The sequence below is a fragment of the Ursus arctos genome, unplaced genomic scaffold (assembly GCF_023065955.2).
Source record: "Ursus arctos isolate Adak ecotype North America unplaced genomic scaffold, UrsArc2.0 scaffold_24, whole genome shotgun sequence".
NCBI classification, from domain to species: domain Eukaryota; kingdom Metazoa; phylum Chordata; class Mammalia; order Carnivora; family Ursidae; genus Ursus; species Ursus arctos.
Window position 1 is genome coordinate 44,636,785 of NW_026622919.1, and position 27,244 is coordinate 44,664,028.

General features: G+C 46.8%; 1 protein-coding gene across 5 annotated transcripts in view; it reads left to right on the forward strand.

Annotated features, from left to right (window-relative positions):
* The window catches only part of RAP1GAP2 (RAP1 GTPase activating protein 2), a 178,759-nt gene that overhangs the window by 108,563 nt on the left and 42,952 nt on the right, over positions 1-27,244 (forward strand). For all 5 annotated transcript variants that reach the window (XR_008961190.1, XM_057317758.1, XM_057317757.1 and 2 more), the window contains 5 exons: positions 13,824-13,859; positions 18,596-18,640; positions 19,460-19,492; positions 19,880-20,092; positions 21,280-21,383. Coding sequence is in view for 4 of the 5 variants with exons in the window: in XM_057317758.1 (XP_057173741.1) it covers positions 13,824-13,859; positions 18,596-18,640; positions 19,460-19,492; positions 19,880-20,092; positions 21,280-21,383 (431 nt within the window). In the remaining variant the exon portion in view is untranslated. The remainder of the gene's footprint in view (positions 1-13,823; positions 13,860-18,595; positions 18,641-19,459; positions 19,493-19,879; positions 20,093-21,279; positions 21,384-27,244) is intronic.

Genomic DNA, 27,244 nt, shown 5'->3' on the forward strand with positions numbered 1-27,244 from the left:
GATGTGGGGAAAAAGGAATCCTTGTATACTGTTGGTGTGGATGTAAATTGGTGCAGTCATTGTGGAAAACAGTATGGAAATTCCTCAAAAAATTAAAAATAGTATTACCATATGATCCAGTAATTCCACTACTGGGTATTTACCCAAAGAATACGAAAACACTAATTTGAAAACCTATATGGACCCCTATGTTTATTGCAGCCTTATTTACAATAGCCAAGATATGGAAGCAGCATGTCTGTTAATAGACATATATTAATAGATAAGGAAGATGTGGTAATATATGCAGTGGAATATTACGTAGCCATAAAAGGATGCTGTTGTGCCATTTGAGGCAACATGGGTGGACTTAGAGGGTATTATACTAAGTGAAATAAGTCAGACAGAGAAAGACAAATACCGTATGCTTTCATTCATAAGTGGACTCTTAAAAAAACCCAAATGAGGGATGCCTGGGTGGCTTAGTTGGTTAAGTGTCTGGTTTAGGCTCAGGTCACGATCCCAGGATCCTGGGATTGAGCCCTGTGTTGTAGCTCAGCGGAGAGGAGCCTGCTTGTCCTTATCCCCCCCGTTTGTGTGCTTGTGCTCACGTGTGCGTGCTCTCTCTCTCCCATAAATAAAATCTTAAAAAAAAAAACCCACCCCAAATGAATAAACAAAAGAGCAGAATCAGACTTATGAATACATTGAGCAAACTGATGGTTGCTATCAGTTTGGAAAGGGGGTTGGAGGATTGGGCAGATGGCTGGAGGGGAGTAGGAGATAACAGGCTTCCAGTAATGGATTGAGTACCTCATGGGAATAAAAGGCACGGCATGAGGAATAGAGTCAGTGACTTGTAATAGTAATATACCAGGACAGGTGGTAGCTACACGTGGTGAATGTAGCAAAATGTATAAACTAGTCAAATCGCAGTTGTACACCTGAAACTAACGTAACATTGGTGTGTCAGCTATACTCAATTTAAAAAAAGAAAAAAGAATGTTTTGGCTGAATGTTTTCCCTTGAGTTTCCAGATCAACTTTAGGATCAGCTTTTCAATTTCTACAGAGAATCCAGCTGGAATTCTAATATGGGTTGCATTCTAGACTGCTTTGGGTAGTTTTGCCATTTTAAGAATACTACATTTGCCAACCCATGAGCAAGGGATGTCATACTATTATTTAGGTCTTCTTTAATTTTTTTCATCACTGTTTTGTAGTTTTTGGTGTACAAGTGTTTTACCTCCTTGGTTAAATTATACTAGATTTTTAAAAAATGCTATTGCCAAGTGGAATGGTTTTCTTAATTTTCTTTTTAGTTTGTTCATTGTTCATATATAGAAACAATTGATTTTTGTTGGTTGATCTTGTAGTCTGCAGTTTTACTGATGTCCTTTATTAGCTTTAGTAGTGGGGTGTGTGTGTGTGTGTGTGTGTGTGTGTATTCTTTGGGTTTTCCTTTTTCTTTCCTTTTTAAACAATAATTTATTTATTAGAGAGAGATTTAGAGGGAGTGCACAAGCAGGGGAGGCTCAGAGGGGGAGAGAGAAGGAGGGAGAGAATCCCAAGCTGACCCCACACTCAGCACAGAGCCCAGTGTGGAGCTCTGTCTCACAACCCTGAGATCATGACCTGAGCTGAAATCAAGAGTTGGTACTTAACCGACTGAACCACCCAGGGACCCGTGGTTATTTCTATATTGGGTCATGTCATCTGCAAATAGAGATGGTTTTATTTCTTCTTTTCCAATTTGGATGCCTTTTATTTCTTTCTCTTGCCTGATTGCTTTGGCTAGAACTTCAGCGCACTGAATGAGTAGTAGTGGTGAGAGTGGGTGTCCTTGTTTGGTTACTGATCTTATGGATACGCTTTCAGTGTCATTGAGAATGATTTGGCTTGGGAAAAAAAAGGCCTTTATCATATTGAGGAAGTTCCTTTCTATTTTTATTTTTCTGAGTGTTTTTATTATTGGATTCTGTCAAGTGCTTTTTCTGAACTAGTTAAGATGACCATGTGGGTTTTTCCCCCTTCATTCTATTAATATGATGTATTACATTGATTTTCTAATGTTGAGCCAACTTTGCATCCCTGGGATAAATCCTTACCTGGTCATGGCTTATGGCATGCTGTTCAATTTGGTTTGCTAGTATTTTGTTGAGGATTTTTGCATCTATATCCATCAGGGATATTGGTCTGTAGGAAGGCCTTTGTAGTTTCTTTGTATGGTTTTGGTAATGCTGGCCTTGTAGAGTGAGTTGGGAAGTGTTCCCTTCTCTTCTGTATTCTGGAAGAGTTTATGAAGGATTGGTGGTAATTCTTACTGAAGTGCTTGGCAGAATTTACCATGGTGACTTCTGATCCTGGACTTTTCTTTGTTGGGAGGTTTTTGATTATTGAATCAATTTCTTTACTTATTGCTTCACTCTTACGTTACTTGCCTGGTATCTGTAGTCATTTGCATTTTCGAATCCTGTCATAGAGATTTAGATGGAATTCTGCCTTAAGACGTCCTCTATGAACCCAGCCACCTTCCCGTTATTCCTGATGCTGTTCTATCTCTGCCCTGTCCAGGTGGTCCCTTTCACACACCCACCTGCGTTAAATACAATTAATTCCACAGGTTAGTGGAGTGCTCAGTGTGGTCCCGAGACCAAGAGTATCAGTATCACCTGGGAACTTGTTAGAAATGGAGATTCTCTGGCTGAGAATTAGAAACTTGGGGTGGGGGGTGGCTAGAAACCCGTTTTCGACAAGCCGTCCTGGTGGTTCTGCTCGATCATCATTGCCATAGCAAACAAGGAGCCCCGTAGGCTCCCGGCCCGAGCCGCCATGTTGAAGCAGGGCCTCCAGGCTCTCTAGCAGCAGAGGGGCTGTGCAGTGCGAGTCGGTGGGACTGGTGACCAAAGAAGGGAAAGAGGAGCAAGAAGGAAGATGGGAGAGGAGGGGAAGGAGGCTTGCTTGGAACAGTCCGCGTATCTGGATGCAGCTTATTGGAGGCACCCGCTGGGGATAGGGTTGGCTGTCCAGGGTGAGGGGCGCAGTCCGTGGCCGAAGGCAACGCTTCCTAGCAGGAATGTTGGCCTATGCAGCCCAGACTCCCAGGCCTGAGACGCAGCCTCCTCTGCCTGCTTCTCCCTCAGCTTGCTTGGCAGAGAAATCGGTCAGTCATTCAGCAGATGTGTCTTGAGCAGCTGCTAGGTGCCGGACCATTCTAGGCCCAAGGACACAGCAGTGAACAAAATAAAGAGCCTGCCCGTGAGGAGCTTTTGTTCTAGTTAACTACTCTTTGCCTTCTTGTGGGGGACAGCCCCAGCATTTTCTGCAGGCCTCGGCAGTGAGTTTGGTGGCCAGCTGGCCCCTCCGTCCTGCCCGCGCCGTGGATGGGGCCCTCCGAGCCAGCGGCGGAGTCAGCGCAGTGCGCTTACGCTGTGCTTAGGTAGCCTTGGGACACCTCGGTCTGGCTCCCGGTGCGGTGTGCGCTCTGGGTTCCTAGCTCTCCCAACTTTCCAAAAGTCTCTGCACACAACTGTCCAGAAACCCTTTCCATTTGCAGTGCCTTCCTTGCCTATGGGGACAAGAAGCTTGCTCTGTTTTCCTCCTTGCCCAGCACTGCCCAGCCCACATCTTCATCCCACTTTCCTGGGGTCTGTGTATGGTGGAAAAAACCTTATCCTCCATCCTTGTCTTGTTTTAATGTTTCTTGTTGCTGTCAACACGCTTTTGCTGCCTCATGTTCTAGATTCAGATAGGCAGGGGTAAGGAGACAGACATGCAGGAGCGTGTTCTGTGTCGGCTGCCGTGCCAAGCTCTGCCAACTGGCTCATGTTACCCCCCCCCCCCCAAGCCCCACTGAAAGGCGCAGATGCTCAGACAACACTGTCCTGTGCTGGGAGCGGTGGGGGTGTGGTATCTCCTGGGCGGAGGTGGGGGGTGGAATAGAAGGCTGTAAACTCACCCCATCTCCAGGAGGGGAGGAGAAGAGCTTCTGAGCTAGGGCAGGTTGCCCAGCAGAGACCTGATGGGCAGCAGGTGGGTGGCAGTGTGTGTCTCTCTCCAAATAGGGTCAGGGAAGAGGAGGGGGGAAGGGGACATGCCAGTGGGGGTCTTCCCAAGCTGAAGTGGAACAAGAAGGAGAAAACAGGTGGCCACTTGTCCGCAGGGAAGGGCCACATCCCTGTGCAGAGCTGTCGAGAACCAGAGGGAGGTAGGACACAGGGTGGTGAGATGGGAGGCAGGGGCCCTCCTCCCTTCGCACGCCGTGTCCCTTCCTGGCTGCCGCTTCATCACTGGGGCAGGGGGCTGGCCCTGGAATGAGCAAGTAGGGGCAGCAGGAGGATTTCTGGAGACTGGCCCTGCAGGTCCCATTCCCTTCTGTTCCTGCTGCCTGGACCTCCGCCTGTGTTCTACCCCCAAGGACTCGCTCTGCCCCTCTGAAGGAAGACCAGAGGGTTTCTATATCGGGAGGTGGAGAGGACGGCGTTGAACCCACACAAACCCCTGGGGCCCAGCCTTGATTTCCGCGGCTGGGCGCTGGCTCTCGGTGCTTATCTCACGGCCTACTTGACTGGCTGCTGAAGTGGAGCCCAAGGGGGACACCGGCTGTGGCTCAGATTCGGGTGGAAACGGTTGTTGCTCATAATACATTGTGCAGCTGAGTGGACACTGCTATTGATGAGGAGGCTGGATTACATTTCTCTGTGAAAATCCAATGCCTGGCTTCCTGACAGAGAGGGATTCCCTTCCTGAGGATGCCACGGATAGGGCTTCATTCTGGCTTGAAGAGCCTATGGGACAGTGCTGGTGAGTCAGTGAGCATTTATTGAGTGCGTGCTGTGTGCCCTTGACTGTGTGACGCAATCTTGGGGGTGTGGACAAGGGTAGGTCTGAGTGGCCGGAGCTGCTGTTCCAGGCTGGCCTGAGTCACCCTGCTTCTGGGTGGAAAAAGAGACTTGCTCTTAGCCAAGGCTGGAACTGCCCCATTGGAAAGTTGAGTGAGTCACTGAGGAGTGGGGCCAGCGCAGCTGAGGCCAACTGCCACTGTTCTGTGCTCCCGGGCACTGTCCACCCAGGAGTCATCCACCCAGTGCATTCCTCAGGCCTGAGGCCAGGTCTCAGCCCTTTAAGCTCTCCACCTGTGCCAGCCCCAGCATCTTCACTTAGGAAACACCAACCCGTTTTTTTTTTTTTTTTTTAAAGATTTTATTTATTTATTTGACAGAGATAGAGACAGCCAGCGAGAGAGGGAACACAAGCAGGGGGAGTGGGAGAGGGAGAAGCAGGCTCCCAGCAGAGGAGCCTGATGTGGGGCTCGATCCCAGGTGTCTGGGATCACGCCCTGAGCCAAAGGCAGACGCTTAACGATTGAGCCACCCAGGCACCCCAACACCAACCTGTTTTTAACAGTAATCTGAACACACTGCCTCTGGGAAGACAGTGCCAAGAAAAAGGCAAGAAAAGTTGTTTTCTACATCAGCAACTATCCTGAAACTTCCAGACCATCTCCCAACAGGACAAAGCTCACTTGCAGAATGAGCTTTCTAGTAGTAAATAGCAACGACCACTGCGTGCTTGCTGTGGACCAGGCCCTGGCCAGCTACTCTCTGGGGTCCATGTTCTCACTTCCTCCTCCTGTGAGCCCTGAAAGGCAGGGCTGATTCTGCTTTCAGGTTGAGGGAATGAAGAGAGCTTGAGTAGCATGTCTCATGCCACACAGCTGGGCAGTAGCGGGCTGGCCGCTTCCCGGATCTGGCTTTGACCCCTGGGTTCTCTGGCCTCCTGCATCCTTCTACTGGCCACAGACATCTGTAGCTCTCTGTGGCCTTACAGATGAAGCTGGATTCCTGGCATGTGGAGTCTCTCAGGCCGATCTTCAGGTTGTTGACCCAGAGGCCTGTCTGCCAGGTTGATCCACTCACTCACTGTTCCTTGAGCACACATCATGCTTCTCCATCTTTTCACCTTTGTCCACACAGTAACCATTGCCAGTAATGGCCTCTTCCCCCCTCTACCAAAGTGACTTTTGTTTATTCTTTAAAGTCCAGTGGGATCCCACTTCTTGCTAGAAGCCTTCCTTGGTGTGGTGGTGTTAAATGGTGTCCACACATTTTTTGATACTTCCTCAAGAGGGGGAACCTGATTCCTCTCCCCTTGTGTGTGGGCTGGTTGGGGACACTCGCTTCTAATGAAGAGGACAAAGGGGAAACGATGATGTGCAGTTTCACAGACTAAGTCACGAAAGGTACTATAGCTTTGTCTCTGGATCACTCACTCGGGACATCTGAGCCGCCTGTGGAGAGGCCCCTGTGCTGAGGAACGGGGCCTTGTGAGTGTGCCATGTTGGAAGCAGATGCCCCAGCCCCAGTCAGGTCTTCGGATGATGCAGCCTCTGCTCCTCTCCCGACAGCAGCCACCTGAGGAGCTCTGAGCTAGAACCATACAACTAAGCCACTTCTGAATCCCTGAACCAAAGGAGTTTTGAGTCACTAAGTTCTGGAGTTATTTGTTATACAGCAACAGAGAACTAATATGCTTGACCTTCTAGTGCTTGACCAGAGTGCTTCATGCCTCCTCTGAGCCACTGTGGCCCTGGTCATCTGTAACATAGCTCTGGGCAGCCTTGTCTCTTAATTAAGATCAAGGACCCTGGAAATTGGGGCCTTGCCTCGTACTTCCAGTGTCTAGTCTATGCCTTGCAGGTGCTTAATCATTTGGGGTTAATGGATTAAGTCGTGCAAGGGCATTGTCTAAGAACACACAGATTTTTTGATTGCCAGTTTGCGTGGATAACAGAGAGTAAGCTAGATATGGGGGTGATTCAGGAGGGCCTCACGCTGTAATCCGCAGAGCCAAGGTTAGACCCAGAAATGAATTGGCCTGAACCTAGGGGCTTTCTTTGGGCAACAAAGTTAGCATACTTGTGACCCTGTGATGAAATGAAGGAAGGGCCTGGAGCAGGGGTTAAGAGAAGCAAAGAAAGGAATGCCAGGCCTTACACTTATGTGTTGGAAGTCCTTTTTTTTTTAAGATTTTATTTATTTATTTGATAGAGAGTGGGGGAGAGCATAGAGGGAGAGTGAGAGGGAGAAGCAGACTCTCCAATGGGCAGAGAGCCCAATGTGGGGCTCGATCCCAGGATCCTGAGATCATGACCTGAGCTGAAGGCAGAGCTTAACCGACTGAGCCACCCAAGTGCCCCTATGTATTGAAGTCTTAAAAACTATTACTGGGTAACCAGTGACTCCAAAAATAATTTATCGTTGTTATAGAAAAATATAAAAAATACTGAAAAGCAAAAAGGAAAAAGAATTATCCTTAACCTGTAACTTATTTTGGCATTTATCCTTCAAGTTATTATTTTTTTCTGGATGAGTGATGTGTATATTCACATGCAGACCTATATATCTGTGTCTATACCTAGATACATGTATTCTGTATCTGTATATCAGTACCTATATATATCACATAGGAGATACACACACACACAAACACGATTTTTATATTTAATTGAAAAAAAAATGGGATCACCTAAACTCCATTTTTTCTTACAGTGCATTGTGAATCTTTGTTTTGCATAATTAGCATAGATCTCCTCTCATAGTATTTTATTGTAGGGGTATAATCTCATGCATTATTTACTCTTTCCCTCACTGGCGGGTACTTTGGCTGTTTCTACTTTTTTTTCCTTAAAGATTTTATTTATTTGAGAGGGGGAGAGAGAGAAAGAGAACGAGAACATGTGTGCCCAGGAGCTAGGGGGAGGGGCAGAAGGGAGAGGGAGAAGCAGACTCCTTGCTGAGCAGGGAGCCCTGAGGTCATGACCTGAGTGGAAAGGCAGATGTCTAACCAACTGAGCCCCTCAGGTGCCCCTGGCTGTTTCTGCTTTTTTGCCTGTAAACAATGTTGCAACAAATAGCATTGTATAGTTGCCCATATATTGTGTTAGGGTAAATTTCCTAGAGTGGGTTTATTGGACCAAAATACATGAACATTTTTTTTTTTAAGATTTTATTTATTTGTCAGAGGGAGAGCACAAGCAGGGGAAGCGGCAGGCAGAGGGAGAAGCACGCTCCCTGCTGAGCAGGGAGCCCGATGTGGGTCTCGATCCCAGGACCCCGAGATCATGACCCGAGCCAATGGCAGACGCTTAATCGACTGAGCCACCCAGGCGTCTCATATGTGAACATTTTTAAAGCTGTGTACAGAGAGCATCAAATTGCCCTTCAGGAAGGTTGTGCCAGGTGCACACTTACCTACAGTCCCTGTATCCTTAATGCCATATCCTTGCCAATCGGACAGATGAAAGATGTTATCTTATTATCTTAATTTTTTTTAAAACTAAGGAGGTTGGGCATGCCGTGTCTTTTCTGTTCATTTTCTTTTTCTCCGTTAGCAAATTGTTCACATCTTTTGCACATTTTACTGTTTCCTGTACAAAATGTATTTATTTGAAATTTAATTATACAAGTCATGTAGGTCTGCATGCTTGTGAAGTAGGCCATATGTAAAGCACAAACCCCTTACTACTCCCACTCCCCCTTCTCAATATAATTGCTTTTTGACAATGAGGCATATTCTTCCATATTATTTTCTAGGTATTTATATACATAAAGGCAGCCTTTGGTTTTGTTTTTATAAACGTGGGATCCTATTCTGTGTGCTCTCCGATTTGCTTCCCCCCCCCCCCCCCCCGCCCCACTTACTGTGTCTTGGAGAGTGTCTCATGTAAGCAGTAACTCTATTGCTTTCTTTTGAATGGCTGCATAGTTGGTTTGAAACAGCTTTATAGGGGCGCCAGGATGGCTCAGTCATTAAGTGTCCGCCTTTGGCTCAGGTCATGATCTCGGGGTCCTGGGATTGAGCCCCGCGTCGGGCTCCCTGCTCAGCAGGAAGCCTGCTTCTCCCTCTCTCACTCCCCCTGCTGTGTTCCCTCTCTCGCTGTCTCTCTTTTTGTCAGATAAATAAATCTTAAAAAGAAACGGCTGTATAGAGATATAATTTATGTACCAAGATCACCAATTTAAAGTGTATAAATCAGTGTTTTTTGCATATTTACAGAATTGTGCAACCATCACAATTGAATTTAGAACATTTTCACCACCTCAAAAGGAAGCCCTCATTCACCTGAAACTTACATAACATTGTATGTTAACTATACTGGTATTAAAATGAAAACAAAACAAAACAAACCCAAGAAACCCTGTACCCTTTAGCCATCATCCTCCAAATCTCCCATTTCCTTTAGCCTTAGGCAACCACAGATCTACTGTTCGTCTCTCTGCATTTGCCTTTTCTGGACATTTCATATAATGGAATCGTAAGAGATGGCCTTTTGTGTTCTGGCTTCTTGCACTTAGCACAATGTTTCAAGGTTTATCCATGTTGCATGTAGCATGAATAAATACATTATCCTTTTCTACGGCTGAGACCTGTTCCACTGTGCGGCTCTGCCATAATTTGTTCATGAGCTGATGGGTGTTGAGGTTGTCTCTACTTTTTGGATGTTATGAATATTGCTGCTGTGAATGTTGGTGTGTGAGTTTTTTTTTGTGGACAGTGTTTTCATTTCTCTTGGCTTGCATACCTCAGAGTGGAATTGCTGGGTCAAATGGTAGCTCTATGGTGAACCTTTTGAGGAACTGCCAGACGTTTCCACAGTGGGTGCACCGTTTTGCATTCTCACTAACCGTGTGTGAGGGCTCTAATTTCTCCACTTTTCGCCAGCACTTGCTCTTATTTCTGTTTGGTTATAGCCACTCTCGTGGGTGGAAAGTGTTCCTCGGTGTGGTTTTGATTGACATTTCCCAATGACTAATGATGTTGAGCATCTTTGCATGTGCTTGTTGTTCATTTGTATACCTTCTTTGGAAAAAGGCCTATTCAAATTCTTTGCTCATTTTTAAATTATCTTTTTATTGGGGCATGTGGGTGGCTCAGTTGGTAAGCCTCCAATTCTTGGTTTTGGCTCAGGTCTTGATCTTGGGGTCCTGGGATCCAGCCCCGTGTGGGCTCCCTTACTCAGCATGGAGTCTGCTTCCCCTTTCTCTCTCCCTCTGCCCCAAGCCCCACTTGTGCATGCACTCTCTCTCTAAAATAAAAACTCTTTAAAAAATTATCTTTTTATTATTGAGTTGCAAGAATTCTTTATTCTAGATACAAGTCCCTTATCAGATATATGATTTGCAAATATTTCTCCTGTTCTGTGAGATTGTCTTTTTGGTACTTGATTGTATCCATCAAAGCACAAAAGTTTTTAATTTTGGTGAAGTCTAATTTATTGGGTTTTGTGGTTGTTGTTGCTTATGCTTTGGGTGTCCTAAGGACAAATAGAAATACAAATTGCCAAGTACAATGTCACAAAGACTTACTCCTATGTTTTCTCCTAAGAGTTTTGTAATTTTAGATCTTACAGTTAGGTTGTTGATTCATTTTCAGTTAATTTCTGTATATCGTGTGTCATAAGGGTCCAACCTCATTCTTTTGTACATGGCTATCCAGTTTTCCCAGGACAATTTGTTGAAAAGACCCCACTGAATTTCTATTTCATTGATCTATAGGTCTATCCTTGTGTCAGTGACACATTATCTTGATTGTTTTTGCTTTGCAGTAAGTTTTGAAATTGGGAAGTGTGAGTCCTCCAACTTTGTTCTTTTGGCTATTCTGGGCCCCTTGAGTTTCAATGTCAATTTTAGGATCACTTTAATTTCTACAAAGGATTCAGCTAGGATTTTGATAGCTATTGCAATGAATCTGTAGATCAGTTTGGAGGGTGTAGATATCTTAGTCATTCTGACCTTCTAGTTGTGATCATGGGATTTATTCCATTTATTTAGAGCTTTTAAAATTTCTTTAATCAGGGGCGCCTGGGTGGCACAGTCGTTAAGCATCTGCCTTCGGCTCAGGGCGTGATCCTGGCGTTCTGGGATCGAGCCCCACATCAGGCCCCTCCGCTGGGAGCCTGCTTCTTCCTCTCCCACTCCCCCTGCTTGTGTTCCCTCTCTCGCTGGCTGTCTCTCTGTCACATAAATAAATAAAATCTTAAAAAAAAATTTCTTTAATCAATGTTCTGTGCTTTCCAGAGTATAAGTTTTTCATTTCTTTTTTAAAGTTACCTCTAAGTATTTTTATTTTCTTTGATGCTATTGCAGTTGGAATTGTTTTCTTAATTTTATTTTAATTGTCCATAATGTATAAAAATACAATTTATTTTTGTATATTGATCTTGTGTCTTGCATCCCTACAGAAATCATTTATTATATTAGTTTTAATAGTTTTTTTAGCGAATTTCTCAGTATCTTCTTTTTCAAAAAAGTAATTTATTTATTTATTTGAGAGTGTGAGTGGGGGGAGGGGCAGAGGTGGGGGCAGGGAGAGAGTCTCAAGCAGACTCTGCGCTGAGTGTGGAGCCTCACCCAGGGCTTGATCTCCCAACCCTGCGATCACGACCTGAGCCGACATGAAGAGTCAACTTAACTGACTGAGCCACCCGGGCGCCCCCTTAGTATTTTCTGTGTACAAGATCCTGTCATCTGTGAATGAGATAGTTTCACTTCTTTCTTTTCAGTTTGGATGCCTTTTATATAGTTTTTTTTTTTTCTTTTGCCTAACTGTTTTGGCTGGGACATCCAGCACAGTGATAAATAGAAATGATGACAATGATTAGTTTTATTCCTTATTTTATGGATAAAGTATCTCGTTTTCCATTATTAAGAATATTATTACCTGCGGTTTTTTGGTAGCTGCCCTTTATCATGTTGAGGAACTTCCCTTCTATCTAGTTTGTTGTTTTTTTCTAATTTTTAATCAAAAAAGGGTTTGGAATTTTGTCAAATGCTTTCTTTTTGTCTGTTGAATTGATAATATGTTTTTTGTTTTTATTCTAGTCCTCTGGTGTATCATAGGCATTGATGTTTGGATAAACCAACTTTACTGTAATAAATCTCACCAGGCCGCAATGTATAAGTGTTTTTATACATTGTTGGATTCTGTTTGCTAGTGTTTTTGAGAATTTTTGTGTCTATATTTGTAAGCAATGTTGGTCTGTCATTTTCTTGTGATGTCTTTGGTTTTGTTGTTGGGGTAACACTAGCCTCCTAGAATGAGTTGGGAAGTGTTCTATTTTAAGAGTTTCTGAGGAATTAGTATTAATTCTTCAACGGCGGAATTCACAGCCGAAGCCACCTGGACCTGAGCTTTTCCTTGTGTAGCTTCTTGATTACTAATTCACTTTATTTATTATAGATCTTTTTAGATTTTCCATTTCTTAGAGTCAGTTTTGGTAGTTGGTGTATTGCTAGAAATTGTCCATTTCATCCAAGCTATTTAATTTATTGGCACTCAGTTCATACTCTTCGAACGTAGCTCATTGTAACCAAACAGTGCTGCAGGGAGCACCCATCCTTGTGCTCACACAGAAGTGTGTTTATAGCACAGATCCCTCGAAGAGGAATTGCTGGGTCAGACGTCTGTGCGTGTAATTGTTGCTTGTTTCTGCCCTTTTGTCGTCTTCCTGCTCATCTTTCTAGCCTTATTGATTGGTATAAATTCTTTCTGTCTAGGCATCTTGGTCTCCTGGAGACTGGAGGTGGTAGGGTGCACAGGGCCCGTGGGAAGGATGGGCTCAGGAGTTGTGTGTTGCATGGCGGCCTCTGGTCAAGGGTGCTTGATGTGGGTGCCTGAAGCGTGTCCCCCACGTTGTACGTTCACACGGGGTTTCCACACCCTGGGACCTGAACTGCTGGAGGTTAGAGACTGTTGCCTCTGACGGGCGAGCTGTGGCCTCGGGGTGGGGTGGGGCTCATTTTAAGCCAGGTGACTCCACGAAGGTCCTTCCCGCAGTGGTTCTCTCTGGGAATTCTGCGGGCAGGGGTCTCCAGGTAGGTCTGGCCCATTGCTGCCTACAGAGGAAGGGAGGGGCGCTCTTCCTCCTCAGGAGGAAGTGACAAGGACCTCCTTGTTTTTCATCATCACTGCTTTCTTTCCTGTCCATCTGAGGACTGTGTTCTGGGTGCTCATTAACTCACGGCTTGCCAGGGCCCAGATGTGGGCAGTGATGTTACAACAAGAAAGTGTAGCTATTTTTATGGAAGGGGAAGTGGGGAAACTGCTGAGAGATCTCTGCGTCTGTTTTGTTAGGGTACAGCTTCTAGCCCCTCACCCCTCTGTTCCACTTCCTTTTCCTGGGTTTTGCCTTTACCTGGAATTTACAAGGGGGGCACCAAAGCAGGTTAAACGTTTGGTCTTACATTGTTTGAGATTTTTAGAATAATCTGTCCAAGTCTCTGGAGGCTCCAGTTCAGTGGATTCCAGGCTTTGCTCACAAGCTCTAGGGTCCCAAAGAGCTGCTTTGGGGGCAGGGACATTAGGGGCTCAAGTCCCCAGAGGGACTCCGCTTTCACTGATTTTATATGTTGGAGTTCTAAGTGAGATGGGAGACAGGAGGGCTGTGTCGCCACAGAAGTTGAAAAACCACTTGTGTTGGGCACCTTGGGCCCAGCATTGGGCTGAAAACATCCCAAACAGGGCTCCTGCTGGAGGCCGAATCCTGGGCCTGACAGGTTTTAGGGAACTTGGCTTTTCCCTGTGACCCCACAGGCTCCTCTCTTGACGGAGACTGAGTACCTGCTCTCCTCAGGGCCATTTGCCAGCCTGGGGGTGTGTCATTTTTTCTTTTGTTGTAGGGGGTGTTCTGGCCCTCCAGCCCTGCAAAAGCAAAATCGAATTACCTTCTGTCTTGATCCAAATGACTCTTGTCTCCGGGGAAGCCCTGGGATGGGCTTGCAGACAGTTGGTGAGAGGCTTTCTCAGCGGACCTCCTGGCTGACGCATCCTCTTTGTGTTTTTCAGTCTGCGGAGTTCTTCGAGATGCTGGAGAAAATGCAGGTGAGCATCCCCAAAGTGGGGAAGCCGAGCCCTGGGTGGGGGGCCTGCTGCAGTCACCGTGGGGCAACAACACCAGGCAGAACTTGGGAGCCTTGGAGGGAGGGGCAGAGAAGAGAGAACTCCCAGCCTGGTGGCCGGGACCACCTCAGGCCATTTTGTGTTGAGTGGCCTGACATTCTGGGAAGGCTCCTGCTTGAGGAAGGGGAGAAGATAGAAAGCAGAAACCCTCCAGCAGAGCAGATGCGGCTACCATAACCCCACAGATGTGGGGAAGGCTTGAAAGGGTCCATTGTTCCTAGAATGGGTGGGAAAGAAAGTCTGAAAAAGGAAGCCCTTTCCTAGGGGAGGTCATCTTGTGTCTGGGAGGCAGAGCTGAGGAGGAGAGCCCCTCGGGAGGCCAAAGCCTGCACCTAACACTCACCAGCACAAGTTCCTTCCATTTTCTGAGCCTCTGGCTCCTGCTTCTGTCTATTCACAGCACTGTTTTCACCTCCCTCCACACCAAATGTGTGGTTGTTCCTCCCCCACCAAGCAATTCTGTGACATCCGCTGGGTGTCCTACAGTCAACTCCATTCTGACACTGTCTACCCAGAGAGCGTGTCAGATCCCACAGAGCAAGGGCTCTGCCCCACAAGACCACCTCCTCCCCACGTCCATGCCAGTCACAAGTCTGTTGTCACCTGTGTTTCTGAGCAGCAGGCTATAGATTTGAGGTTCCTGTGACCCCCTGCTCAGGTTCAATTAATTTGCTAGAGTGGCTCATAGCACTCAGAACACTTTACTTACCAGAGTATCAATTTATTATAAAGGGATATAATTCAGGAACAGACAGATGGAAGAGTTGCAGGGGGCCAGGTGTGTGGGGAGGCGGGGAAGGACTTCCACGGCCTCTGGATGCATCACTCTCCCCGCACTGCCATGTACTCACCAACTGGAAGCTCTCTGAGCCCATCGTTTGGTTTTTAATGGAGGCTTCAGTACTTAAGCATGATTGATTCAATCTGCAGCCCCTCTCCCCTGCCAGGAGGTTGGAGGGGTGGGACTGAAAGTTCCAACCCTCTAATAGTGGCTGTTTCCCCTGGCATCCAGCTCCATCCTTAGGGGTGTCCCAAAAGGCATCTCATTAACAAAGTTATGAATCACCTTATGGTTTTCACCTTTATGGCTCTGGAGCTGTTTCAGGAATCAAGGACAAAAGATGAAGATTGTAACAAAAGATGCTCCCAAATGCTCCCGTTGCTCTTATCACTTATTCAACAGGAGTTCTGTGCCAGAAGACCAAAATATTTATTATTACAAATCATGCCACAGCCCCTATAAATAATAATTAGAATACCTGCTTACACAGTTTTTGGGATGAAATGAGATAATATATGTAAATACTTGCTAGGCACTGCAGACAAATCAGTGTTCAGAATGGGTTTGGGGGCCTTTCTGATCACCCCTCACCACGAGGCCAGGGCTCACAGGTGAGAACTGCTGCCCTGGGGAATATGGGAGGGGGGGTCCAGAAGGCTTAACTGATACAGGTGGGAAGGATGGGAAGATGATGTTGACAATAGCACATGTATTTCTTTTTTTCTTAAGGTTTTATTTATTTAGAGAGCATGAGTGGAAGGAGGGGGAGGAGCAGAGGGAGAGAGAATATCCCAAGCAGACTCTGCACTAAGCGTGGAGCCCAATGCAGGGCTCCATCCCACGACCCTGAGATCATGACCTGAGCCGAAATCAAGAGTCAGACGCTTAACTGACTGAGCCACCCAGGGGCCTCAATAGCACATATATATATATATTTTTAAAGATTTTATTTATTTGTTAGAGAGAGCATAAGCAGGGGGAGTGGCAGGCAGAGGGAGAGGGAGAGACAGACTCCCCACTGAGCAGGCAGTCTAATGTGGGGCTTGATCCCAGGACTCTGGGATCATGACCTGAGCTGAAGGCAGACGCTTAATCGATGGAGCCACCCAGGCATCCCTAGCACATGTATTTTAAGCACTTTTCTCAGCTCAGATACTGACCAGTGTTAGCTCCTTTCTTCCTAAACCCGCGGGAAGCAGCTTTATTATCATCATTGCCCCTTTTCACAGGTGAGAAAACTGAGGCACAGAGGTCTTACTTAAAGCTCTCAAGGCTCATGGCTAGTAAGCAGCTTCAGGGCCAGAAGGCTTAGCCATTATGTTATGATGCTTTTTGCCCTAAGTAGATGCTACAGGCTCGAGGAAGGACGATTCTGTGGTAATGGTCTGGACGTGCTGGAGAGGCAGGTGGGGTGCCTCTGCAGTTCCGAGACACAGGAGGAGCTGCTGAGGTGCCCGCAGGGAAGCCAGGTCTTCCTGACGGTGGGGCAGGGGAGGGACTCTTGGAGGGAAAAATACTGTTGATGGTTGTGCCGTTATCACGAACAAGTTACTGAGATCCTCCCCTGTGCCCAGCAGTGTGTGGACTGCAAACTAATTTTATACACATTTAGGGAACTTCGTCAGGTTGTGGAAACGGTTGGCACGCACTTTGAGAGCGAGCGGTGGGACAGAGTGTGTAATTACGTGCTCAGCTGCCTGGCGTAAAGTGGGGATTTTCACTCCGAGCCCATGAAATCCCTGCTGTCAGGGAAGCTGGCAGGGGCTTTGCAGCTCACCCTGCCTTCTCTTCATTTGTTCCCACAACCCACCGGTCCCTCGCCCCCATCTGGAGACCCCTGCCTCCCCCACAAAGAGCTCTCTGTTTGAGCACATAATTCAGCCTCACTTAACTGGCCTCCATTGTTTCTGCTACTAGACTGGGTGGGGCTTGACTTCTCAACCAGATTGGGACCCTCTTGAGGGTGAGGGTCTGGTTTCTGTGCTCCCTCTGTGTTCGTGGCAGCAGACATCTAAGGGTCTGCCTATTCCATCTCCGTTGAGACTGCCAGGGGCCGAAATCGAACTTCCTGGGGGTTAGATCCCTGCCATGTGCCCCGCTGGGCCCTGGCCTCCAAGAAGCCCACAGTTTCCAGCTCCTCTGTATGCATATGGGGAAATACTGGGAATGAGGCAGGTGGTGTGGTGTGGCCAGATCCTGTGCTTGGGTGTGGGTCCCACCTCTTCTCAGGCTGCGGCTGTGGAGACTGAGTCTCAGAGCCGTCCAGTGCCCACGGTACTTGTGAGTCGTGGAGAGCTGAAACTCAAATCTGGAGCTGCTGAACCCCGCTCTGAGAGTGGAGGAATTGGAAGAAGGCACAATCCCTATGAAGCAACGTGGACTAAAAACACAAGCTTTGGGTCCGTTTGGTCCTGGGTTCAAAGTTTTAACTCTGACACTGTCTAGCTGAGTTTCCTTGGTCAAGTCGTTCTACCTCTCTGATCCCCGATTTCTTCATGGTAGGGAAAAGGGGGGATAATGACAATGACTATTGCAAAGGCAGACACGCAGAAGGGAGAGGGCCCAGAGCTGGGTGGTGGCTCTGTCGTCAGGGAGGGAAGGAGAAGGGAGGAGGTTTGCTTTCCTGCCCAGGGGCTGTTCCCAGGTAGGGGTGACTAATGCAGGACAAACAAAACACACTCCTGACATCACCCCCTTCCCCATCTGCCCAGTTTGCTTCCCTGGACAGGGTCTGCAGGGCCACCCAGGTGGTTTTCTCCCTGTATGGGGAGACGAGCACCTGTCCAGTGGGAGGGGTTCTCCCACGCCCTCCTGAGCAATGCTGCCGGGTGACTCAGCCCTGAGAAGTCCGGGGAAGCCGAAGTCTAAATCCAGCCAGTGAGCAGAAGCCCGGGGCTCAAGAGCCTGTGGGATATGATCGTGCACTTCGACGGACAGCCCGGCTTGAAGTCCGGGCCCTGCCACTCACTAGCTGTGCAACAGCAGAAGCAGCCTGCTTCCCTGTGCCTCAGTTTCCCTTTGGTATAAAGGTGCTGAGGGCTTCCTAGGAGACAATAGTGGGAAGGTGCTGAGGCAGCTTAAAATCCCCATGTGTTATGATTAGGATGGTCTTTTCTCCCAGTTATCCCACCATCTCATACCCTTATTTAATTTATTCAAACAATCTTATTTAATTTATTCAATCATATACTCCCCTCTTGAAAAAACCCAGGTAAGTCAGATCTTGACCATAGGACCGCTGGACAAGGCACTGCTTCCCAGAAGCGAATGAGCCCCAGGCCCCCTGCGTGTCACCTGTGGGTCTGCACCCCAAGGAGGGAGAAGAGCTATGGTGGCGCCAGGTCCAGAGTGCTGGCTTGGACACCATTCAGATGTGGGTTCCCATCCTTGCCCCTTACCTACTGGTTCTAAGGGCCTGGCAGAGAGATTTCAGTGCCGGGATAATACTGCCTAATGATAATGGTAATAATGGCCTATAGCAAAACCAGTCGCTCTTTCAAGGGCTTAACACATCCTCAACATTTAACCTTTACCACGATAGTAGCTGCTATTACCCTTCCCGTTGTGCAGATGAACACTGAGCCGCAAAGGTTTGGGACTTGCCCAAGGTCGTAAGTGGCAATGTTGGGATTTGAACCCCGGTGCTCTAGCTTGAGTCTGTACTCTTATCTGTCTATCCTCCTGCTTTCCTCGGAGCTGCCATGAGGACTGGGTGTGACAAGGTGTGTGATGTGTAAAGACCCAGCACACACCAGCTGTTGCTGTGATTACCAACCCTATTGAGGCAGGGGCCTGAGGATCCCAAGGGAACCCTCCATTTGGCCCCTATTTTATGACCTTTTCTTTTCCACGGATCCTCTTTTCCTTGTTTCCACAGGGGATCAAGCTTGAAGAGCAGAAGCCAGGCCCCCAGAAGAACAAGGTGGGCTGTGTGGATGAGGTGGCAGCCCGGTGGGCCCGGCAGGGGGACGGCCGGCGTGCTGGGCTCTGCGGTCTTTCATTTGCCTTTCACCAAGAGCTCCTTAAGTGGATGTGCCCGCCCGTGTTCACTGGTGCACAGTGGACAATAGGAAGGCCCTGCTTGATGCCTTTAGGGCGGCCTTAGAGTGGGCTGAGGTGGAAGCCTCGGGTGAGACCAAGGCCTGTGGCTCATCCTAGCTCTTCCGTACCTGCTTCTGCAAACGAACCGCACGGCATTTCGGGGTATCGGGCTTTGGGCGCCAGTGGTCCTCGGCTCTCAGCTTCAGTTTCCTTTCCCAAGGCCCAGCGGTGCAGCTCCTTACTTGGAGGTCAGCTCCCTTGCCTGCAGGCAGGGCTGGGCGGGATCAGGGGTCATCTTCCTGTTAAAGCTTTCTAAGGGGTGAAGCTGACGTCATGAAGGGCGTGAAATTCAGAGCCTTTGTGCACTGCCGTCTTCAGCCAGCAGGTCTGCATTCAGGCTCTGTCAATTCGGGGAAGCGCTCAAGGGGAGCCGGACCCCAGAGCTGCCTCTCTGCTGTTCTTCAGCCAGCAGGTCTGCATTCAGGCTCTGTCAATTCGGGGAAGCGCTCAAGGGAAGCCGGACCCCAGAGCTGCCTCTCTGCTGTTCTCCATCTGGCGCTCTTCTCTTTGATGCTCTCAGAGCTCTGGTGCGGCCTGCCGGGCATCCCCACCCCCGACCTGGGAGAGGGGAATGGAAACAACCCTCCAACTTCATGGGCGCTGCTGGGCTAATGGCAGCCTTGTCTGATTTGTCTTGCAGGATGACTATATCCCGTACCCCAGCATTGATGAGGTAGGAGCCCCCTGGCCACACCGTAGCCTGCCCTGGGTCTCATCTCTGGGGTGGGGCTGGGGGAGCTGGTGGTGCTGATGGCCCCTGTGCCACCCCACGTGGGAGAGAGCCTCAGGCCTGGGATTTTCCCTTTGTGGCCTCAGTTTTGCTGTGTTTAGACTGGGGTGCTGATGGAAGCCTTGCAACTCTGGTGCTCCAGGGTTGGTGAAGCTGGGAGATGTTGCTGGGCTTAAATTTGGGGTTTGTGTTACTGTATTTGGCCTCAAATATGGGGGTCTCCACCTTGGAGCAGTTCAGAGGTGGGGGGATACCACCACTGGCAGCCCTCCCTTTCCCTCCCCCTGAGTCAGGGCAGGCCACAGAGCAAGACCTTCTCTGTGCCTCCAGGTTGTGGAGAAGGGAGGCCCGTATCCCCTGATTGTCCTGCCCCAGTTTGGGGGCTATTGGATTGAGGACCCGGAGAACGTGGGGACGCCGACCTCCCTTGGCAGCAGCATCTGTGAGGAGGAGGAAGAGGACAGTCTCAGCCCCAGCACGTTTGGCTATAAGCTTGAATGCAAGGGCGAAGCCAGGGCCTACCGCAGGCACTTCTTGGGGAAGGTGAGGCTGATGGCCCTGCGCGAAAGCAGCTGCAGGGCGGCGGGCAGGGAAATGCACCTGGCAGGGCCTCCTCCGCATCCCTGTCTCCCTCTCTTCTCCTTCCTGAGCCTGCCCCGTCCCTAGGGCCTGCCGCCGTCCTGCTGTCCTCGGTGGGGAAGTCCTAGTAGCTCTGCTCCTGGGCGGGGGGATGGGGTGTGCTGAAGTCAGGAAGGCTCAGTGTGATGGTGCTTGGGGGCACCACTCCCAGCAGATGTTCTTGGAGGTGATGGCATGGGTAGTGTTGGGGGGTGAAGGAGGGTGAAGCAGAAGATGTGTTCTCACACCTTGGAAGTCTTTGTCTGCATCTAAGTAGTCACATCTCTCCTGTCCTCACTCCAGCAGGTCCCCAGGGCAATTGTCCTGGATGATGTGCTGTGAGCCTCCGATTGCTTAAAAGTGACAAAGTCACATTTCTTTAAATACATTCTGCTCTTCAGACTTGCCTGGTTTGGAAGTCCCGAGGGCAGGTTCCGGAAGTCTCTAGCCTAAGGCAGTTTTGCAGAGTCTCATCTGCATTGTTCAAATGCAGATTCCAGGGCCCCACGCTGATATAGCAGGTCTGGGGTGGGCTCCCTGAGCCTGACAGAGACCTGCTGTCCAGAGGACCTCTTAGCTCCCCATGGGTGGAGGAGCCAGGGTTCGTCTTAGCTTTATTCCTGCAAATGGTCTGAATGAGCAAGGGTTTCCCCCTGGGAGCAAGGAAGTGAATGTGTGGGGTCCTTGGAGAAGAACTTAAGCATCAGCGTTCAAGGTGGGCTCGAATGCTGGATCTGCCACTTACTGGTCGTGTGACCCTGAAAAGTTAATCTCCCTGGACGCTGGTTTACTTATCTGTGAAATGGGGATGATGATGTCATCTCCCCCATAAAGTTGTGGTCAGGATTAAAAGAGTCAATGTGTGTTAAGTCCTTAGTCCCTTGCCTGGCGCATCCCAGTGACTGGGCCATTTGAATCCATTCCTGTGACCTTGCTCTTTCAGACCCCATCCTCCTTCCCCCCCTTCCTCCTCAGCAGCACCCATAGCAGTAGCACCCTTGTCTTTCCTCCTCACTGCTGTGCGGCTTCTTGCTCCTGGTGAAGGAGGTGATTTGGGGGGCCATGTCTGGAAGGTCCCCTCCTCCCTGTTAATACCTGATTTCTGTTTCTAGGATCACCTAAACTTTTACTGTACTGGCAGCAGTTTGGGGAACTTGCTCCTGTCCATCAAGTGTGAGGAGGTGGAGGGCAATGAGTACCTTCGGATCATTCTCAGGTGGGGCTGCTGCACTTTTGGAGGCCACGCCTCTAGTGGCAGGGACCCAGAAATACCAGTCTGACCAGTCTGGTCTGGGAATGCTGGGGGGAACAGACCTGCTGGACACCTGGGGGCTATGTTCTGGTTGCCAGGACAAGAGACCAGGTGTTTATGTCAGCCGGTGGATTGTGGGAGTCAGAGTGGAGCCTAGTCTCAAGGTCACCTAGGTCATACCTCCACCTGCCTTTCTGTCTTGTGGGGACTGTGGCTCTGAAAGAATTGGGAAGAAAATTAGAGGTGGCTCATTCTGCTGAGCCTCAACTCCACATTGTCCTGGGAGAGGGTTTTCCAGAACACTCCTGTGGTGTGCATCCAGTCGGGAAGATAGATCCCAAAGCATCTGTGTGTGTGCTGGGTTCCCCGACATGGGAGGGTGTTCACGACGGGAGCACTGATTTACAGCTAAGCCAGGATACCGCTCTCTCCTCAAGGGCGGGAGCTACAACGGGTTTCTGTTTTGTTCAACTAACATGTTTTGTAAAACCTCCTTTGTACCAGGAAGTGTAATAGGTGCTGGGGACGTGATGATGACTGAGTGGTGGTCTGTTTTCTAAAGGCTTCTGGTCTAGTAGGAGAAAAAAACCAGGATTTTAGTGTGTGTCACAGGTATTATTTTAGTGACATGCACAGGATGCTGTGGGAGCACAGAGAGTCAGTGTCTTATTTCTCTCTGTCCCTCGTGGGCTGGTGCCTGGAAGGCCAAGTGTTAGTGCTTAGCAGAGTGCTATGAACCTGTCAAGCTCCCAGTCTATAGTTGTTGAATCTAATTGGAAGTCTTTGATGCTATTTGGAAAAAACCAATAACATTTTTTTTTCTGCCCAAATTTTGAGATAAATACGGGAGGAAGCAGGGGCACATAGCTATGCTGTTGGAGGTGTGTGTGTGTGTGTGTGTGTGTGTGTGTGTGTGTAGTACAAGAAAGTTGTCAGCACCCATCCTGTCTTGGTTTTTTATTAAGAAAGGAAGCAGTTTTCTTTACTGAGGTTCACTTGGCTAGAAATCATATTTTCAAGGCAAGGAGAAGTTAATTAAATTGTTAGAACAAATTTTTTGAGGGAGTGATAGTGATATGGGGATCCCCAACTCCAAATAGGATTTCGAGTGAGGTGAATCTCTGTAAAGAAAATTATTTCCTTTCTTAGTAAAAATCAGACTTCGATTGGGTAAGATTTCTGAGTAAGAGGACAATTGAATACAAGGACTAACTCCTTTTTTCCAATATTAGATCCTATCTGAAATGCTGTCTCAGAAGTGAAAACTAGAGAGAGATGTCAGGAACACAACACACACTTTGAATATTTTAAGAAATAATTTACAGGGCAGTTAGGACTATAACGTAGATGGCATGGCGAGCTGAAATGCAGCTCACCTTGCTTAGACAGCAAGGCAGCATGGGAGTATATGAGATCGGAGATTCTGGGGAAGTCTTGTACTCTTTAGGAGTGCGTGTGAGCCCTGGAGCAGTCAGCAGTCTTTCCACATGGAACCACTTTTGTTGTTTTGGGTCAACAACGTTTGAAATCAATCCCCTGGGGAGCCCAAGGGCACGCTCTACTGTGGCTCTCCGAAATAGAAAACCAGTGAGTAGGGTGGCAGGGAGAAGCCGTACACCAGCTAGGAAGCTGGACAATCACATCGCGTACTTGGGATGACGGCCAGGCCGAACCGAAAACCAGACATAAGTAAACTGGCTCCACAGCTTTAGAAGCTTTACGAGACACAAAGACGAAATTATACGGAGGCGAGACTCCCTTGCTGGCAGCGACTCTTGTCCCAGCATCTCCTCCTTCCCTGTAGGCTTCTGGATTATCTAACTGATGTTTGAGACAACCAGCTCTGGCTTAAGATCTGGGAAGAGTATTCTGACAACCTCTGTGTGTGCTGTGAGAGTAGCCAAGGCGAGTTTATCCGCTACTGGAAATGAATAACAAGCCTGAGTAGATTTCTTCTTTTTCAAGTTTGGATATAAAGAAGAAGTAGGGAAAAAAACCCTCGCAGGTCAGTGAGAGAAAAGATTCTTCATCTAAAAAAGCATAACCTACCATTTAGAAGGTAGGGAAATGACCAAATTTTAGGAAGGATTTACTACAGAAAGCCAAGTAAAATTTAGATATCTATTAACTTTGTATTTTCAGGAAACTTCCAGAAAAAATAAGCTGTATGAAAGAAAAGACGAAAGATAAAATAGGACGGCAGAATGAGATGAAAACGTTGCTGGTTAAATTAAGGAAAGAATATAAGAAAACTAAAAATGGCCCCAAAATTTTAAATGGTTTTAGAAGCAGTAGGGAGCACAGTGTACCCTGTGGAAACCCAGTTAGTAATAGTGAGAGCAAGCTCAAGAGGCTTTCACGTAATTCCAAGGAAAATACAACTCTAAAATGATGAGCAAACTTATGATGAATATGGAGGAGAGTGAGCAGGAATTAAACATGTGGATAATTGATGTTCTTAAGCTGATTGAACATTTAACTCTGCAGATTAAAGTGACTCACCCAGTATCAGACAAAATCAAGGAAAGGAAACTAAAAGCTAGACATATTTTGATGAAGATGTAGTAGTCCATGGATATAAAATCACTGGTAGAATGAAAACATTCCAAAAGAAAGGAAGATAAAGAAAACAGTAATGCGTAGAAAGTAGAGAAACATAAATAAAATAGAAGTAAGTCTGAGTACATGTGATGTATAATAAATATACATGAGTGAAGTTCCACTATTAAATAGCAAAGATTCTCAGTTTGAGTCATCCCACCACCTCTCCCCCCCCCACTAATCAATCAATGTACCCGTATTTTATTAAAGTAACTCATATATTTAAAAAGTGTTGAGAAAAAGTTACAGCAATCAAATACAAAAAGGTAGCGCAGTTGGCAGTATTAATATGAAAAAGTAGAATTTGAGGCAAAAAAAGCAATCAGTGTGACAAAGGCTATTGTCTATTCATAAAAGATAAAGCCTTGTTCAATCAGGGCTTACTATGTGCCAGACTTTGTCCAGGGGTGGAGCTAATGTAAGGGATAAGCTCCTCTTGTTACTTGGCTGCAGAAAGCATTCAGAAGGTATTCTTATTCCTGTTCTCATTCTCACTTATCTTCTTCTTATGGACATGGATTATTTTAGTCTAGTGACGCTGATCCAAAGACAGATGGTATGCGAGAACTGAAAGAAGTTTATAAGAGCTTGAATGTGGAGGGTGTGTCTGCATGTGTGTATGTGTGAGTGTAAGTAAGGCTGAGAGGTTGTGCTAGAGAGGTAAGGGAAAGCTAAATCATGTATGGACTGTGTTTGGGAACTTAGATTTTCTTCTTTGAGGCAGAGGAGAGCTCCTGAAAGGGGAATATCATGATATGATTTGCACTGTAGAGTGATCCCTGGCTGGAGTAAGGAGAATGTCTTGGAGGGACGGCAAGGCCAGAAGCAGGAAGATGAGTGACAGGCTGCTGTGATGGGTCAGCTATTATCATGTGTTTAGACAGGCCACCAGGTTGCATAAGGTGTACGCAACCAGTTTTGATGGGAACTGGACCAGGGTGCCTTGCACTGAGGATAGAGAAAAATGAATGAAAAGTTCCAAAACACCCAGGGAAAATTGACATTAAGAAAGACAGCTGAGGGGCATCTAGCTGACACAGTTGGTTAAGCGTCTGCCTTCAGTTCAGGTCATGATCTCAGGGTCCTGGGTTCGAGCCCCACGTCAGACTCCCTGCTTCTCCCTCCCCCTGCTCGTGCTCTTGCACGCTCTGTCTCTCAAATGAATAAGTAAAAAATCTTTAAAAAAAAAAAAAAGGAAAGACAGCTGAAAACATCAGCAAATGAGAGCTGGTTTTACTGCTGATGAAATACAAATAATGGTACACTTTCAAAATGACTTAAATATATTTAATATCTGAAGAAGATAAAGAATGAACAGCATCTATAAAAGGGATAGTAAATTATGATACAGTGAATGAATGAAAATGAATCAAGAATGGATACACCTGGGTACAAAATGAAAACAACTGGAATTATTGGAAATAAAACAGTTGAAGTTAAAAACCTGTATACATGGGATAAAATCTAGCCTAATATAATCTGTTAAGAATCAAAGTGGGAATATGTACATTGGAAGGTAGTCTCAAAGAATTCATCCAGAGCACAGCACAGATAGAGTGATGAAATACATGAAAAAGAAGGACGATGTGTGGATGACAGACTGATAGGTCCCAGCAGTTGTCTGAGAGTCTCAGCAGAAAGAGGAGAGAAGCCAGTGGAGAAGAGATATCCAAAGAAATAATGGCTGAAAATATTTCAAAATGGAAGGACGTACACGCTGTGGTGTGGAGCATGATTTTAAAACAAAGCAACACTACTGGGCACATTGAAGTGAAGCGTTAGAACATCAAAGAGAAAGAGAACATTTTAAAGCTTCCTAAGGATAAGGACACTCATCTATGAAGTAATGACAACCAGGCTAAGAGCAGACTTCTTATCAGCCACAGGACAATAGGACAGTATCTATCTTTAAAATGTTGGAGGAAAGAAGGAAAGGAGAGAAGGAAAGAAATAATCCTGTAACCTAAAGTTCTATACTCAGAGAAGCTATCTGCAAAGACAAAATAAAACTGCTTTCAGACGAAAACATGAAGGGAGTGTACCACTCACAGACTCTCCCTGAAAGAATTACTAAAGGATGTACTTCAGCCAGAAGAAAAGAGCAACAACAACAACAACAAAAAGGTGCAATTAAAAAGTGGTAAGGATGCTTGGGGGGCACAGTCGGTTGAATATCTGACTCTTGGTTTTGGCTCAGGACATGATGTCAGGGTTGTGGGATCGAGTCCCGTGTAGGGCTCTGTGCTCGCTGAGGCGTCTGCTTGGGATTCTCTTTCCCTCTGCTCCTTCTGCTCATGCGTGCTCTCTCTCTCTCTCTCTAAAAATAAATCTTAAAAAAAATAAAGTGGCAGGAAATAGGTAAACTATGTTGATAAATTTAATTACTGATGGGAAAATTTTTGTGTGTTTAAAAAGAGGCTTGATTTGCAGTGACGTGGGTGGAACTAGAGGGTATCATGCTAAGCGAAGTAAGTCAGTCAGAGAAAGACAATAATCATATGATCTCACTCATATGTGGAATTTAAGAAACAAAAGAGAGGATCGTAGGGGAAGGGAAGGAAAAATAAAACAAGATGAAATCAGAGAGGGAGGCAAACCATAAGAAACTTTTTATCATAGGACCAACTGAGGGTTGCTGGAGGGGAGGGGGTGGGGGGATGGGGTAACTGGGTGGGTGATGGGCATTAAGGAGGGCACGTGATGTAATGAGCACTGGGTATTGTATAAGACTGATGAATCACTCCCCTCTACCTCAGAAACCAATAATACATTCTATGTTAATTAATTGAATTTAAATAAAAATAAATAAATAAAGAGGCTTGAACTAAACAGAAGTAGGAAGGACAATGGGGAGGGAAGAGTTTACTAAGTTACTGTTGCCTCTTCCCTCAGCAGAGACGCAGCAAGTAAGTTTAGAGTTTGTTGGAAAAATGTATAAATATGTGTATGGGAAGTTATAGACATACAATATAGCTCAAACTAGCAGAGGGAAAAAGAGAATTTTTTTTTTTATTATTAAACTGAGGGCAGGAAAGGAATTTTAAAAAGGAAAAGTGCAGAGTTAATAGAAAACAGAAAATAATAGAAATCCACATTAGAAATCACAATAAATATAAATAAAGTTACCATTATGAGTATACCAGACTATCACATTGGACTAAAAATACAGCTATATTCTTTTTTCCCCCTTCTTTGCCTTTCTTTTTTAAAATTAAGTTTGTTTT